Source organism: Polistes fuscatus, unplaced genomic scaffold, assembly GCF_010416935.1.
Source record: "Polistes fuscatus isolate 324 unplaced genomic scaffold, CU_Pfus_HIC Scaffold10, whole genome shotgun sequence".
Classification (NCBI taxonomy): Eukaryota; Metazoa; Arthropoda; class Insecta; order Hymenoptera; family Vespidae; genus Polistes; species Polistes fuscatus.
In genome coordinates, this window is record NW_025112998.1 from 2723722 (window position 1) to 2742394 (window position 18673).

The 18673-nt window shown below is 32.5% G+C and overlaps 1 protein-coding gene across 2 annotated transcripts in view; it reads right to left on the reverse strand.

Annotated features, from left to right (window-relative positions):
- Positions 1–1926: 1926 nt before the first annotated feature.
- Positions 1927–18673, reverse strand: part of LOC122526000 — an 80745-nt gene continuing 63998 nt past the window's right edge. For both annotated transcript variants that reach the window (XM_043649068.1, XM_043649067.1), the window contains exons 6-9: positions 11471–11604; positions 6677–6789; positions 6459–6532; positions 1927–3229 (exon numbers count right to left, since the gene is read on the reverse strand). In XM_043649068.1, the coding sequence (XP_043505003.1) occupies positions 3144–3229; positions 6459–6532; positions 6677–6789; positions 11471–11604 (407 nt within the window). In that variant the 3' untranslated portion in view covers positions 1927–3143. The remainder of the gene's footprint in view (positions 3230–6458; positions 6533–6676; positions 6790–11470; positions 11605–18673) is intronic.

The following is an 18673-nucleotide window of genomic DNA, read 5'->3' on the forward strand; positions in this document are numbered from 1 at the left end:
TAGATGTAAGCGTGTGTGCGTGCATGTGTGTATGTCTATGTGTAGGGTTTATTATCGAGTGTCGTCGTTATATATAGCAGCGTCTATCATGTAAGGAAGATTTGAGTTTGCTCCAAAGAAAGATCTCAGAACTCTGCGAACAAAACCGATTTATACGAACGTTCAAGGCTACTGTCAGTTTAAATAGAACGTGTCGATAACGTCGAGCTAGGTCGGACACAAGTCAACCTTTTAAATCGACTTATCTGAAATAAACTTCTCTCGCGATTTTGATCTTTTAGATTTGGAAAAAGAAGTTGACGAGCTTTAGGTGTGGTTTATCGTATTTAGGATCGTAACGCGTGTTCTTAGTTTATAGGATAGATGTTCGTTGTTTAGGTCAAAGTGTCCTTTTATTCGATACGATCTTAGATTATCAAACGTACTTCGAGTTAAGAACTCATTATACCGAATGTTAGTATGTGTCTCTATGGTGTGTAATATTTGTGCGTGTGTGTATATGTGTGTGTGTGTGTGTTGTGTATGTGTTTTAGAGACGACCACGGATCTCCCCAAAGTCGAGTTGGCCGAGCGTTTTGATGGGTTCCATTGTTCTCCAAGCAGAACAACAACAACCACCCACCATTCGTTCCTTCCTATTCGTTCGTCGTGTGGAGATAAGCATGGCTGACTACTACTACTACTCGTCCAACAGTATTGAAGAGAACCTAGAGAGAAACTAGTAGTCTCGGCATAAGGCGTTTCCATGGGAAACGATCTTAAGTTTCGCCTCGGTGGACAAGTGGCATTCGGAAAGTTTTATAAATGCTACGTAACACCGAACTTCTTCTCGCTCGGACCTTTCCAAGAAGAAGAAGAAGAAGAAGAAGAAAAAGAACTTTTTCCTTCGCATCGTCTCCTCTCCGTTCGTTCCTTCGTTCGTTCCTTCGTTTCTACATTCCTTCGTTTCTTCGTTCCTTCATTTACTGCGTAACGCGATTCCTGCTATATACATTTTCTCGTCTACCACTTCTTTTTTTCTTCTTTTTCTTTTTCTTCTTCTTTCAAGTCTCGGGTCGCGGAAGAAAAAAGTCCGCCAACCTTCTACGCTTACTCGAACTTTATGTTTTGTGTACGTTAAAACTTCTCCTTCTTCTTCTCCTCCTCCTCCTCCTTCTTCTTTTTCTTCACTCTTGTTTCTTTTTTCTTTGTTTTTTTTGGGGGAAATTTATTTTTTTCTTTTCTTCATTTTGTTGAAATTTAATTAGCAAACTTTCTTTTTTTCTTTTTCTATCCGCGATACTTGTATTATTTTGACGAAATATTCGATAGAATTTATCGCACGGTTTACAATCAGTGTAAGTAGTCGCCTAGTTTGAGTTTCCTCGCTTTAAGAGAATATCAAATTTGTCAGATTGCGTTTCCGATCGAAGCTACGCTAGACGATCTATGAAACACGTTCCGAAGCATAGAAAAACGATCTAAAAAACGACGTGTCCGACCTGCTGCCCCCTTGCCAACCCCCCCCCCAATGATTCATTTTCGTTTTCTTCTCTTTTCATTTGGATTTTTCTTTTTTTCTTTCGCGAGAAAAAACGAACCACACGTTTGTAGAACGAACGAGACGCGGGTTTGAGTAACGAGCTAATTTTATCGTGGCAAAGGATCACGGCGCGTGAACTTTGTCCCCCTTTTTTTTCCTTTTCCATTTTTTCCTTTTTCTATTTCTTTTTTTTTTTTTTTTTCTACATACCTAGCAGCGATAACGCTCGCTCTCATAGTAATGCGTTCGTCGAAATGGAAACACTACGACAAGACGAGAACGAATAGCACTCTCTGTGATATACTCGTAGTAGAAAATAAAAGTGCCGCAGCTTTTTCCGATTCGAAGCTTTTACCCTTATTTCTCTTCTCCTCTCTTCTCTTATTTCTTTCTTTCTTTCTTTCTTTCTTTCTTTCTCGAGAAATCAATGTTGGATTTTCCTTTTTCAAACGTAACCTTCTCTCTATACGCCGTGGTTCCTTTATCCCTCTCCCCCGCTCCCCCACCCCCCACCGCCAAACTCCCCCTTCCCCGATTTTCACTTCCATCGTAGTAAAAGTACGAAGATTCATGTCTCGAGGAAACATCCGAAACTTTTCAACAACGTTTTTTTTTCTTTTTTTCTGTCGATGGCAGTTATCGTGACTTTCTTTATTGCATTAGATATTTATATTGCATTTGACGATAAGATAACAAACAAAATTGTTCTCTAAGTTTTTATCGTAATTAATATAATATGTATGATATATATAACTGTGACTTTTTAGATTAGAATTAAATTCTATTCCGCGTCTCTTTGGATAATTCAATTTGTCGGGTGTTCAATTATTCGTTTACGATCGGTGTTCGATTACGTTAAATGACGTTAAAGGATTTAAATATATATTAAATATATATTTATCTATCCTTTTTCTTGTTTTTTCTTTTTGTTCTATCTATCTTCCATTCCCTATTCCTTCTCTCCTTTTCTTTCCCTTTTATTTTCTCTTGTGCGTTATTCAAGTTCGATGCAACCCTTTTATGCGAGTCGATATTTTTCTTTTATTCTCATTCCTCCCCTCTTCCCCCCCTCCTCGCGACATTTTTATTATTTGTTTGTCCTATCGTTCTCCTCGCAATTGACTATCTACGTATCTTTATATTATAACGGGTGACACCCGAGAAACACAACAATCGTTGAAGAGATACTTGGTATCATTTTCGCGAGATGCGAAACTGTACAGTCAACAATTAATTAATTGAAAACTACTTGCCAACGTTTCCTGTTACTTGCCAACCATATTTAATCATCCATCATCATCGATCAGTATCGACGACGTGATTGTCTATCGTCACGAAACGCAATGCTCCGTTTTCTTCCTCTTCACCTTTTTCTTCTTTTTATTACGTTCTTATTTTCCTCCGATCTTAATTTTTTTCACCCTCCCACCCTTTCATTCTCTCTCTCTCTTTCTCTCTCTTTCTTTCTATTTTTTCTCTCTTCTTTTTAAAAGACTGGGAAGAAAAATGCGAGATGAAAGTGAGCGAGAGAAAGGACAAAAGAAAGTCTTAGGAAATTCTTAATCCCTTTTTTTTCTCTCTTTTTTCTTTTTTTTTCTTTCTTTTTTTTTTTCTAGGGTGTCTAAAGAGGCAGCAATAATCGTTGTAGCGTGAAAAGGGTCAACAGTAGACACGCGGATGGCCTCAGGAGACTAGCTTGGCCTTGAACTGAAACAGAGTAAATCAGAATAAAAAAGTGGTACTTAGTTTTAGTTTCTTAATTGTTACTTTAATGCGTCTTTTTAAATGACATATTAATTTTGTTAGAGATTAAGAACAAAATATAAGCTGATCTTGGCTTGCTTACGCATACGCGTTAATGTATTATTCGTATGGAAAAAAAAAAAAGGAAAAAAAAAATGTACGTTAGGAAACCGCACGCATGCACGATATTTTCCTGGGAATAAAAGTGAATTTGATAAGTTTCGAATAAATATTTCTTACGCGAATATACAAGCGAGAGTGGTATACAATTTACGATCTCATTTCGTCTTTTCCATGGGGGGATTTTTTTAAAGAACGCATTCGAAAGGTAAAAGAGAAAAAAAAAAGATTTATTCCAATTACCTGCGTACTTTGAAAAATACATTGATAAAAGCGTTTTGAAGAGTAGAAATTTTTTCTATACAGTGATTCTATATTTCCCATCGAAGAAAATATCTTTCCATCTTCGGTTATACGTTTGAAAAGCGACAAGACGTCGAAGACGTCACGAATATTATGTTTATCGTTCTATTTCATATTGAAATTTTCTTATTCCCTCTTTCATTTTCTTGTTTTTCTTTCTTATCTCTCTCTTTCATAATAATTTATGCATTAAGGGGAATAGATTTCTTTTTTTATATGTTCTCGAATAGGAAAAACAATACAGACGACAGATCATGTTTTGGGTCGTATTAAAATGTTGAGAGGTGAGCAACACGTGCACCGATATGCACACATATATGTGCATACTCTCGCAGGGAGTAGGGGGGGATCGGAGGGGGATATACCTATTACATGTATGCACTTTATCATCAGTTTGGAGAAGGTTTCAATGGCATCGTTATACTCGGGATTGGTCAAATGCCGCGTATTATTTGCATTGTAATTCGACAAAGCTCTTCCCACTGGGATTTATATGCCGTGGCGTTGCATAACTAATGGCCATTTGATTATTCTTGATATGCATTGGTAACAGTTTCCACGTGCATATGTACCTATACATTCATATATGTACATACGAATGAGAAGACTCACACGATTCGGTTTAATCTAAATGTATTTGCGAAAGGAAGTACGATCGAACGACTAACACTTCGATGGATTCATTATTTTCGATTGTGTCCAATTGGAAAAATACGAATTTGTTTGACGTACCTATACATGTCCTATACTAAGAAAACTGAACATTCGTAATTGTGACGTGTTTCTATTTTTAATTCGTAATTAAAACTCTACGTCTACTATTTTCTTCTCTTATATTAGTATTTTTTTATATATGTTACGAATATCATGTTGATCGTTCTGTTTATTGTTATAATATTCTGTTTTTTTTTTTAGAACAATTTATTTTTTATATATATTAATTAATAATTTAATAAAAATATATATTTATTTACGTATAAATAAAGTTTTGATTTATTAAATTTCAATGAATTATCAAACATATTTTGACATTAAATATTTAGGTACACATGGCATGGAAATAACAGTCAAAAGCAGTTTGATAATATTTTATTATATAACAGATAATGTTTTATGCAAAATCGAGATCAACGATTACTCTGCACAAAAATTAATTTAAAAATGAATATCTGTTTCTTCGTAAGACAAGCAACATGAGCATCAGCGTTCAATATTTTAAGAAAATGTTCCCGATCTGTAATTGTAGATATTTCGTTGTAATATTTTTTCTTTTTTGGTTGATTCAAAATAATATGAAAAATTAATTTACTCGTAAGACGATTGTATGTCATCATTTAACAAAAAAGTGACTGATAAGTAAAATTATTTCCTGTCGTCGAATAAATTTTGTTAAATCACGTAGTTTCCTTCCAAATATTTTAAATAGCATAATTAAAAATAAGGGAAATATATATCACGTAATAAAGTTAGTTGATGCATCTTCTATATACATACATATATACATATATTGACGTTAGTATATGGTATTAATTATCTCCAAAGTAACGCCCGACGACGAATGCATATAAGAGCAATGAAAATGTCGAGTCAAGAGGTAACGTCGACTAATTTCACGAGATTAAGCGATGCTTCTTCTTTCGGAAATGTCACGTAATTTTACGACCGTATTTTCTCGACGAGAGATGGTTGTTGAAAGATGAAGAAAGGAACGAAGAGAGGAATAAGGGAAAAGGGAATGAGAGAAGAGAGAAAGAGAGAGAGAGAGAATGAGTTTGGTACGATAAGATAAAATAAGAGAATAAGAATAAGAATAAGAGAAGGAACGAAGGAATGCTAATAAAATGGACAAGCTTGTAGAATACTACCGACTAATTTAAGTCGCAATTAGAGGGTAACTAACACCGCCGGATGCATCGGAGACACCGACGACGAACTTGGCCATATTCAAGAAAGATACGAGTAAAATGATGTAATAAAAGGATAGAGAAAAATAGAGATAGAAAAAAGAAACGTAAGGATAGTGGAAGAGGTATAAGATAATAGACAGTATATTACTTGGTAGGTAGTACTTGTAAAATATTGTTTCAATTTCTTGCTAGCGCTTTTGCTCGCGAGAAATTTTTATTCGCGTTTAACGAAAAGAAACGTTAGCCTTACTCGAGTTACATTTTCCTACTATCTAAAGATATATATCATACGATAATAATTTGATTAACTTAAGAATCATAAAATATTGGTAGTTTCCTTTTTTAAATGTCGTAGTTTTGAGTTAGATTATAAAACAAAAAAAGGGGATTGCAATTTAGACGAAAGAATGATCGATACTTTATGGGTAATATCATGGTTTTATGTTAAATTCATGCAAGATTTATAAATAGACGATAGGTATTGTCTTTGAATTTTTATTAAAATATTTCTCACGAACTTTTCTTTCGACCTGATATATTGTAAATCATAAATTATATTTATCGGTGATTTATTTAACACTAAACGTACTATGACCGATTGTCAATTATTATTTACTGAGTCAAAAATTCTTATTGCATAAATGGTATATTATTTGCTATACATAAATCGTAAAATATATGACTTTTCGAAGATGGTTTCGTTCGATTCGTTGCGATCAAGAAAGAAATAGGTACACACGAAGCTCGGTACGTTTAGTGTTAAAAAAGTATTGGTAATTTTATTTTTATTTAAAAAAAAAAAATTGCAATAACGATAAGAAAAAAATGAAAAATGAAAAATGAAGATGAAGTAATCTACTCACCGAAAACTTCCGTTGTCCTTACGTCATAGATTTGACCGTTCTGTTCTTGGTTCGATTGAACGATTGCTTCGCATCTTGAAAATAAAAAAGAACAAAAATGAACAAATGTTAAGAGAAACGTAACGTTACGTAACGTAACGAAACGAAACGGACGATTAAAGGATGGAAGATAATATTAAAGAGGAAGTAATGCGTCAGTTATGAGTTAGAAACTTTACCTGACGTTTATCTTCTCACTAGAGAGATGATCAGGTTCAAGTTTCAGTCGGAGACTCGATACCATCGAGATCATACCGTGCTGTTCTAGTTTCCCTTCCAAATCAGCTTTCACCTAGAGAACAAAACGCGTGAGGTGAATTTAGGAAAATGGATGAATTTTCAACATTTAACGTTACCAACAGTATGCAACGAGTATTACAATATTTAAATAAATAATTTAAAGCTTTTATACAGCCAGTAACGCCACGGACACTCGTCGTTATGAAAGCGATGTCCGTATATGGAAAATTTTCATTTCCCGAGCCAACTCAACGAATTCTATCGCGGAATGTTGCGAAAATACGAACATCTGCCTATAACGTCGACACTCGTGTGTGTGTGTGTGTGTGTGTGTGTTTGTATGAATAAAAGAGAGAATATAGAAAGAGAGAAAGGATGTAATGTTGTTAGCAATCAAATGTGAAAATGAACGGGAAATTTAGGATATACGATAAACGGTGACGCGTTTAAACGAGTAAAAACAGTCAAAACCGAAATATACAATAGTTTGACGTGTTGATAAGCAATCACGCGTATACGGGTGATATATAAATAAAACGTAATTAGATTAATAAAAATTTTCGACTTATCGATGCGGGTTGAATTACTTGCGAAAGAGTTAACTTTGAAAAAAATACGTAATATTATATCTAGCAAATGTGGAACATCAGGGAAAAGGATGTAAAAGTGAGGAATACGCTTTGAAAGTATTTAATGAGCTAAAAAATTGTAGGTCTCTTTGAGGATTTAGAGAGGAGTAATTAGAAGTGGATGATTATGATCATGAAGGTCGTTTGAATTCAGTAATGACTAGCAAAGTGAATAGGAACATGAAAATAATGTGAAAATATCTGATCTTCGTTTTTGTTGGTATTAATTAAATTAAAGGAAAAACAAAAATAAATAAATAATAAAAGAAAAGTAAGAAACGGACAGTTTAAAAGATGAAATACTTTTTTTTTATATTTCTCTCTCTCTCTCTCTCTATCCGTCTCTGTCTCGTTTTTTGAATTCCCCCTAATTACAGTTCCCATCGGGGAAGAAAACCACTTTCTTATTCAGATTATTCTTGATCTTCGGCAGGCCATTACCACTTTCGAAGCTTTTCTGACGATCGACCATGCATTCTAAATTTGAACCGTTCGATTTTTCAAGCATCTTCATAATGCTTATTTTCTTTCCCTCCGTTTCTGCATTCGCGCCAGTTTAAATTTTATCATCATCCAAGGTAAGAGAACAGTAGCAGCAGCAGTAGCAAGGAAAAAGGCCGGATACGCGAGTCTCTTCGAGCGCATAAATTTTCCAGTAACGATTGCTTCCGAAGAAAAACAGCTCGGGTAAAGCGTTTTATAAAGGTTCCCCCATTTTCCTTTCTTTTTCTTTCTCTCTTTTTCCAATCTTCATTTTTATCTCTCTCTCTCTCTCTCCCTCCCACCCTTTCTCTTTCTTTTTCTCGTTCTTTCTCTGTAGCATCGTAAAAATTAATTGAGGTGGAACGAGATTAGTACTGTCGAAGAAAAGAAATGGTTCCTCGAGAGATACATGTCAGTAACAACAAAAAAAAAACAGAGAAAAAGAAGAAAGCACTTGGTTTCTTTAAAAGAAAAGCTGTTTTCCCGTTTTTTTTTCTTCTTTTTATTTCCAATGATACACGTACATATTAACAACAAAGGGAAATGAATTATTCAGTAAAGTAAACGTGATCGATAAAAATGTTTCCAGTTCGCGTAGAAAAACTTTTCCGAGCAGAAAAATAAAAGCGCGAGAGTAATAACGAGGAAAACAAAAAGAAATAAAAAGATAAGAAGGATAGAGAGAGAGATGGATAGATGGATAGATGGAGAGAAGTACCCTATTTCCTCGGATCTTTTTTTTCCCTCTTTTTCTTTTTCTTTTACTTTTTATTTTTCTTTTTTTTCTTTACCGTTCAATAAACGCAAAAGAGATCTATATAATAATCTTTTCGTCGTCGTTAAAGATTCACATATTCCTAATGGATTTCCACTTGGTCGTTAGAAGAAAGCTAATCGATTCGACTTCATTTTTTATTTATCAAGCCGGGTATTTGAAAGACAATGTTTTAACGAGAAACTTCTTAACCTCCTTTCTTTCATTCTTACTTTTTGGTCTTTCTTTTTCCCCTTTTTTTGTTTCTTTTTCTTCTTCTTCTTCTTCTCCTCTTACGTATTGTCATCTCGATCGAATGTATAAAAAAGAAATTCGTTGATCAAAGTATTTGCATTGTTTGAAAGAGTATTATTAAATCTCAAACATACTCCGATGGGAATCGATTTTGGTTTAAGTATCAACATTTAAATAATAAGAAAGAATGAGAAAAAGTAACCTATGAGAAAGATTGACGATTACGAAGACGTAGATTGTCCTTTTGCAACGAGGTAACAATTAAAAGAAGGGCTCTCGTGCGTCACCGCCATCACGGGCTTTCCTCGAGACTCTCCAAAAGCAAATTAATCTCTCCCTCTCTTTCTCCCTCTTTCTCTCTCTCTCTTTCCCCTCCTCTTTTCTTCTCTTTCTCTTTCTCTCACATTTCCTCGGATTAATTAGAGGATTTCCCTTTCACCTTCAGGAAATTGCCTCCTTCCATCATCTCAAACGCTACTTTTATTCTTCGAATCTGCGAATATCTTATCTTTCTTTCTATTTTTTTTTTTTTCTTTCTTTCTTTCTTTTTCTCTCTTTCATTCATGTTGCACGAACCAACCGAGGAGGAATGAAGCTAAGTGAATTGTTCTAGAAATGATGGTTTTAAACTGTTCTATTTATTGTTCCATTTTCTTGTTCCTCTTTCTTCTTCCTTTTTTTAATTTTTTATTTTTTCGATTCTGAAAAATTTATTTCAACTTGGGGGGAGGGGTGGTTCAACTCGTATTTGTCTCTCCTACATTTTTTTTTTATTCATTTCGTTCCTTTTGTTTAGCCATATTATGAGAGAAACGTTACAAAAAAAAATCGGATCTATTAATGTCGATTAAATAAATAAACACGTGGGACCGATTTAAAAATAGCTTTTTTCTTTCGTGATTATGTTCGAACAATGAAACTCGGTTATATTCGAATAAAATCCGTGATTCTTATAGAACACCGAAGTAAAAAATCAAAATGTATTCCCGTAAAGTGTGACAATCAAAGATATTATAAGTTTAACCGGTTGAATTATTGATTTAATTTTTATTCGAAAATTCTGGACGATGTCTTTTCGAATGTAATTTTAAAAAAAGAATAAAATTAATTTTTTTTACCTTTTTTTTCTTCTTTCTTTTTAATCCTACACTTTATTTTCGATCTTCGAGTAACTACTAACTTGTAAATATTTGAAGAATCATTTTGTAAACTAACAACTTTTGTTCTCGTTTAACTTTCACTTTCATTTCTCTCTTTCTCTCTCTGTTTCTTTTTTTCTTTTTTCTTCATTTCTTTATTTTTTTATTTTTTATTTGTTATGATACACGATGCCCGAAGTGGATAGAACGTTCTCGTTCCTCTCTTTTTTCTTTTCTCCTCTCTTCTCTTCTCGTTTTTTTTTTCTTTTTTGACATTTTTCTCGCGTTATTTCTATTTTATTCGAACGAAACGAAACAAAATATTCGCTTTATAACTACCTTGTCGGAACCGATCCGCGCCTTGTCTCGTTAAATGATTGGTTTATATAGACTTTGGGAAAAGTGGTCGATTGGTTCGTGGTTTTAATCGACGTTCTATGATAAATGATTTTCCAAATGCTACCAGAGGTCAATCGAGAAAATAATTATCTTTTTTATGAAATATGTACTCTACGGGGTAAACAAAAAACAAAGATATATATATATATAAAAAGAGAGAGAGAGAGAAAGAAAATTACAAAACACACGAAACGATAATAAGTTGTGTGGTAGCAAAAACATGAACGATACATCAACGGTAATAAATTTTCACATTTAACGGGATAAATATAATTTTAAACAATAAAATCTAGACAATAAAAGTTCATTTTAAACGAAGTTTATACAAAGAGAGAGAGAGAGAGAGAGAGAGAAAATGTTCTATTTCTTTCCTTGCCGTTTTAGTTTTCGATGTTTTCCCATGTGAACGAGAGAACATTTACGTAAACGAACTTCATTCGTTTGAAAATTTAAGGAACTTTATTAAAAATTGACGAAGAAAGAGAAGAAATCTTCTCTAAGAATTTCATTTTTATCGATCGATTTTTGATGGATGCAGCATATCCTTCCACGAATTCGTAAATATTCGCGATGCATGTATAATAAAAAAAAATCTGTTAAAAATCTGTTAGACAGGCTCCCGTAATTTTTTAACATTTACCTCTGGTTACGATTAAAATTCTTTACGTGAAATTTTCGTACGTCGAACTTTGATTTTTCTTTCTCTCATTCTTCTTTTATTTATTTATTTCTTTCTTGACAAGATTCGGCCAATGAATAATTTTCTTATGCTAATAAAATTATGCATATGTGTACATTTATCACGTCAACATAAATTACTTATAATTCTCGCTGAGAATTAATTGTATTCTTTCCAATTACTTTAAAAAAAAAAAAAGATAAAATTTCTCTCTTCCTTTTATTATATTCTCTCGTTTCGTTGCTTTTTTTTTTAAATTAACCATTCCTTCTTTTCTACTCTTTGTCGAGGATATACTTTTTATGATTTATTTCGTTCCCCCGCTCCCCCCCCCCCCCTTCCTCGTTATTCGTTATAAAGTACAAATAAAACAGGAAGTGAATTTTTGTGCTCACCTGTTCGTCGTTGATGAACCACTTGAGATGCGCGCCAGGATGAGACCTGTCGCTGGTGCAATTCAGGGCAAGAACGTCGCCGCTAGCATAAATCTTTTCTTCGCCCGTTATCTTGGGACTTTCTTGGGGCAGAGCTGCGACAAAATTGCAAAGAATTTCCATGAATGATGCGGGATGGTGGAGGGTGGGAGAAAGAAACACGAAAATATTTGTCCGTTCTACCGAGATAACGAGAGGGAGAGAGAGAGAGAAAATGAGAAAAATACAGCGACTCACATATTTGAACACTTACCATGAGATATTTTATTAACTAATATTCAATGATTTATTTCTTAAAAACGTAAAGATTGCTGTAGCCGCACAAGTATTTGAACACTTACCATGAAATATTGTATTAATTAATATTCAATGATTTATTTCTTAAAAACGTAAAGATTGCTGTAGCCGCACAAGTATTTAAACAGATAACTTTTAAATTTGTAATATTTAGTAGGATCACTTTTGGCACGAATAACATCTTGTAAACGATTTGTATACTGTTTACTAACCTTTTTAACATTTGGTAATATGGAACTTCATACTTCGAATATCATAACTATTATCATCTAATTATAATTATTGTAGATATTTATAATTCGATTTGCTTGAACCTTGCCCTATATAATCTAGAGAGTCATAACTCAATTCAATGTTAATAATAATATGTTGGAATATACTTAGTATAATTAATAAAATATTTCACGGTAAGTGTTTAAATCACTTACAAGTGATTCATCAAGTGTTCACTTTCGTGAATTACTGTAGATAGATAGATAGATAGATAGATAGATAGATAGATAGAAAAAGAACTGAACCAAATAAAGAAAAAAAAAAATGATAAAACGATGAAAATTGATAGACAAAAAGTAACGAAAGATTCGAACGATACTAAAACGCCACGAGAATCATTTTCAGGATCAATTATTGTTTCGATTAATATCTAAATAACATAGAGCGAATTAACGCCGGAATTATGCCAATTACTAATAATACATATTGGGAATAAGAGAAACCATAATCCGTTGGTGTTTATAGAATAGACGGATAATATTTAGCGAGTAATCTATGAAAGCTATCATCCATTTTTCGAGCAATGAAAAAGGATTAGTAGGATTATTCGGGATTTCAAATGTTACGAGAATATTTTCTATTATACATACATACATACATACATATACATGTAAGATTGGGTTCGTTGTGAAGGTGTACGTATAATGAACCTACACCGATGTTAATTCTACTTATAAAATATTTAATAAAACAGAGGATTGAAATAAACGCTACAGAAGATGCCTTACGATCTTTAGGCAACGTAAAGTGATTCGATTTAATTCGACTTTGCTTTTCTAACCGATCGATATACGCTTGTTATATTACCTTCTGGTCTTATACCTCTTGTAAACGAACATATTTTAAATAAATCGTTATCCTTCACCTTATACACCTTGTAAATAAACATATTTAAATTAAAAAACAATCTCTTTCATCTTACAACGTACTTTCATACATATACTCTTTCTTCCCACCAACTATCAGCTGTTTATTTTATGTTCTTTTTCTTTTCATGCTTTTTTACCGTTCACTCGTGCCGCTTTGTATTTAAGCCACTGTTACCACTCCTACATACATACATATATTTATATGTGTATCGAAGTTCTTCTATTCGAAGAAGACTTGTTTTTTTGTCTTCGGTAAACAATTTTTAAATATTAAATATCGAATTTTGTCATTGCAATCTGTTCTAGGTTGATAAAAAGATTCTTTTGATCTTGTGTAACCAAGCATTTTGAATGTATGTATTTCATCATCGCATATACTCATTTTTAAAACACGAAGAAAATGCTGTCGTTTATTAGACCTTTTATATGCAAAGAAATTTATAAAAGCACGAACATATACGTGTACGTGTACATGTGTGTATATATATATTTTTACGTGCGCATAACGTTAACAAGAAAATTTCAATCATGCTATATATTTTTATTAACAATACTTTAAATCCCTTGTATTTGAAATTTCCCGTTTTAAACATTAAATTTTTCGATTAATGAAAGAACGTAAATAATTGTTACTCGTATTTAATCGTATATGGTAAAAATACTAAAAAGAAAATAAAAAACATTTTTTCTTTCTCTTTCTTTTTAATCTCCCTTCCTCTCTCTCTCTCTCTCTTTCTCCCCCTCCCTCCTCTTTTTTGGTCACTACAAAAGTATATGCAGATTCATTATACGCGATTATACACTATAAATATTTATACACGATGTGTATATAAAATTTGCATACTCGTAAGCAGCAATCGACGTATACCGACTAATTATTCTCCAAACGTGTCGCGCACGCGCCTGTTTTGCGATTCCTCACAGGGAAATTTATTTTCATCATTTCCCACGATTCTCACGCCAAATAAAGTGAGAGAGAGAGAGAGAGAGAGAGAGAGAGTGAAAGAGGGAGAGAAATGTTTAAAATCTCATTCGAATAGATTTATTTTCATATAGGACAAATCAATGAAAAAATATTATCCAAAATAAATTTCCGCGTATTGTTGGAGGAAAAAGAAAAGAATGTTTTAACGTATTAATAATGATATTTATTAATAATGATTTTACGATTCTTCGTTTATTAATCGAATACCAGAACAAAATTCTTCATATATTATGCTGTTTATTAAAGGCATCGCATTGGTTCGATGCGATTTCATTTTACGTATCTTCGCATATTATTAATTGGATAAAAATAAATGTTTTCATATATTATGTTGGATTTTAAAGCACACACTGGATCGATACGATTTCAATTTGCGTTTCCTTTGGAAGATATTTATTTTCATCATTCCCTACATTACTTTTGTGAAGCAAACAGATTATATATATATAAATCTTTTTACAAAAATCTAATTCGATTAGATTTATTTTCATATAAGGTAGATAACTAATCTAAAATTACTTTTTACGTATTATTTGCGTAATAAAGAATATTTAATCAATTCGTGTGAAATTTTAAATGAATTTACAAATTTAAAAACTCATAATATAACTTTGAACATTTATAAATATGATTCGTAAATGATTCATAAATTGAATAAAAGAGGATATAATTCTTAGAACCTTTTTTCTTTTAGATAGAATTAATCGATAATGAACTATTTCAGATAGTAGTTCATCCAGATTAGTCTATTTATGAATATATCAATATTACCTATAAATAAAAATGAAATCTTCTCTACTTCCCTTTATGAGTCGTGCAAAATGCATTTCTTGATATTTTTTGATTTTTGTAAATTTTAATAGAATGGATAATATTATTTTTAGTTATTGAAGGATTTATTCTTTTTCTATATTTTTCAGTTGTCGAAAAGTAAAAATTCAAAAGTTCTTAAGACTATTTAATTGTCCTAATAACCACTACTATTTGTCCTGCTGCTTATTTGTCCTAATAAATAATTAACGTTTTTATTAACACATCCTATACGTATCTTTGTTTCGTTGCAAAGCCCATCCTTTGAGAAAAGATATATACTATACATACTTTTTGGATCAAATTAATAAATAAAAAATTAAAGAAAAAAAAGAAAAGCAGCATGAACTTTTGTCAATTGTTATGTTTTTGGACTTAACCGCATTGGATTTTGAGCTACTCATCTATCATTATAATTTTATAATCATTTAATTAAATTCGAATAAATATACAGGGTGTTCCACTAACTATTAGTACCTAAATCTTTCCGTTTTTTGTTATAATAAAGAAAAATGTTATATATAGAAAACTTATATGGCACGAAGAGGTACATAAGGTAGTGTAAACATTTAGGTGCTGATAGTTGGCGAACCACCCTGTATAAATTATATATCATTAATAAATAAATAAATTTATAATCATTTAATTAAATTCGAATAAATATACAGGGTGTTCCACCAACTATTAGTACCTAAATCTTTCCGTTTTTTGTTATAATAAAGAAAAATGTTATATATAGAAAACTTATATGGCACGAAGAGGTACATAAAGTAGTGTAAACATTTAGGTGCTGATAGTTGGCGAACCACCCTGTATAAATTATATATCATTAATAAATAAATAAATTTATAATCATTTAATTAAATTCGGATAAATATACAGGGTGTTCCACCAACTATTAGTACCTAAATCTTTCCGTTTTTTGTTATAATAAAGAAAAATGTTATATATAGAAAACTTATATGGCACGATGAGGTACATAAGGTAGTGTAAACATTTAGGTGCTGATAGTTGGCGAACCACCCTGTATATTTCGTTGGTATTAGATTTAATCGAAAATGAAATTTAGGACAAAAGTTGTAGCAACCGAAGAATATTTCTCTCTCTCTTTCTCTTTGACGTCTCATTTAATCTAGTTCGAGTGAAGATAGCAGACAACATGCATGAAAATCGTTGCCGACTTTGGTATCGCGATAAAAGTGCAACCTCCGGATAAGCTTTTAAAGCCGTCGTGACACCTCGCTTAGAATATTCAACGAAGCCATTCGCGACTCGCGGTCGGATTGATCCATTCAGGTTACACGCTTGCTACTTTTCCTAGCGGAGATATATTCGCTTAAAGCGGCTTAAAGGTAACCATCGCGAGGGGTAGGTAGCAGGAGATTTTCCTTTCGAAAGAGAATCGAATGTCGGGGTCGACGTTGACTACGCTGACGATGACAACGACGAAGACGACGAAGAAGACGAAGAAGACGACGATGTTTCCTTCGATCTTCTATGCCAATCAGCTAAGACGCTAATACCCGTTAAATGTCGGAACGGCAGGATGGAAACAATTTGCAAACGAGACGATAAATCGATTAAGTTCTTGTTAAACGATCGACAAACTGTCACGTGACCCATGATTCGTATCATCTATCTTATAATCATATTTCACTAATTTCACGAATTTTTTTCTAATCGTTTCTTATTAAGTATTAATAAATTGTATAATTTAAAAAATCTTTAATACAATTTCCTATTAACTTGTCATTTGGATATGCTGTATATATTCGTTATCTTTTTGCTCTAAGTTGTTTTATGGGTGCGTCAAAGATTTTTTTGGTAAATATAATATTAATATTAAAAATAAAATATTTTAAGACTCGGATGATCGATTAAAGCATCGTTGACTGTAACTATGAATTCACGTCTTTCATTTTGGAAATGTTAAAGATGAAAGACGCGAGTCAATGTTTTTTATTTTTTAAACGGAAGATGCGAATTGTAAACTTGAATTTTTTAAACGCGGAGATCCAGAGAAAGAAATTCACATCTTATACACGCTAAATTGTTATTGCGTTAATAATAGTCATTCAATTTATATGATTTTATGTTTGTTTAATAAAGTTTCGCTTAAATTTCAAACAATTAGTTCAAAGTGGTACGTCAATATGAAGATTATTTTCAAGAATTTGTCATTAATGAATTTTCAGATCTACGAAATAATCATTACAGTAGTTTTGACAAAGATAATAAAAGATTATATTCCAATGAAACCTTTTCATTACTTTAAATAAATGTGAATTCATACTTGAAATATATTTTTAAAAATAATCTGAAAATTCGGACACAAGATCCGTTTCAAAGTATACAATTTACATTTAACAAATTATAATTAAACAAATACTTGTAGAATTAATAATATTCATTAGTGATTACTTAAAAATATAAGCAGGATAACATAGATGGTGAGCAAAGTTTTACGGGTTGTATTATTTTTTCTTCAAAGTACATCGTCGTGTTTTATCATTAAAAAAAGTGCAATTTAGTATCGTTTATGTGTGCGTACGTATGAACGTGTGCGCGTGGGTGGATCAGGATAAAAGATTGAGTCCCGGAAGGCAAAAAAGCAATTCGCAGGAAGTTGGCAATTAGATGAAAGTTTTATAATAGTTTTTTTTCTCCAATCTTTTAAATTACCACACTTTTTTTTATTCATTTCCGATTCATATTCATTTTATCATTCGATTCGTGTCGATCTAGAATCGATTTCTTTTTTTCTTAATATTGTTAATAGTCTCGAATGTTTAAATATGTATTCATTAATCCGGAAGTTCGTGTAGATTTATTAATATAAGCTTGTGATATATATATATGTTTAAATTGATACATTTAAATATAAAAATGCGTTTGGATTTTATTTATTAAAAAAATTGGATATTCGGAATATAACTCAAAAAAAATTTCTAAAATTTTCTCTACAAATATTTATTTCAGTTAAATATTACATTCGAGTATAAAAACGTTATTCCCGAATTTTCCCCCTTAAGTATTATCTTATAAAATGCATTAAAGGGTAGGTGTAAATACTACTTAAATAATTTCAAAGTAAGAATAAAATCCGATTGAAATTTATAGAGTTAATCGAAGAACAGTAGTAGTACTAGGACGAGGAAAGTAATATTGGGAAATAGGGCAATGTGTAACACAGATCATCGAAAGTGGGTCGTTGAAAGGGTAAAAAAGAAGGAAAAAATAGCTTGCTGACGTGTTATGTGCCTGTGTGTCTGTACGTGAGCGTGTGTTTCCATGTGTTTCTATGTGTATGTGTGTGACACAGTGAAGCGTATAGCCATCGTGAACGAAAACTACGAGGACAGAGGGGCCAACCATACCCGCAGGTAATTTCCTGCGCACGAAATTTTCCACGATGCTGGTAAAGACGTGGTAACTGTGGGTACGTGGCCTATCGATCGTGCTACGGCTCAAGAAATGCGACCGGAAAAACCTACCTCGTGAAAACGAGAGATAGTTTAGGAGAGACAGGATTAGTGGAGAAGAAGAGGTACGAGAAGAGAGAGAGAGAAAAAGAAAGAAAAAAGGAAGACGAAAAAAGGAAGATATTTTTTTTTTTATTCCCTCAACCTCCCTCTCCCCTCTCCAACCTCCCCCCCACCGCCGAATATGCACCTCGAGAAGAAAATTCGTACCTTTGCCCTTCGCCAGGCTTTTCTGCTTTTAAAATATGCTTCTATCTTTCTCCCTTTTTTTTCTTTTTTCTTTTTTCTTTTTTTTTTCTCTTTTCACGTTTATATCATACATATACCATCTATACAGCTACCCTACCACCGCATCTCTGTATTTGATATAACCGCTATACATTTACGGGGCTTATTTTTTCCTCCGCGTTGTATTTCGATTTAATTTCCTTTTTTTTTTTTCCACAAG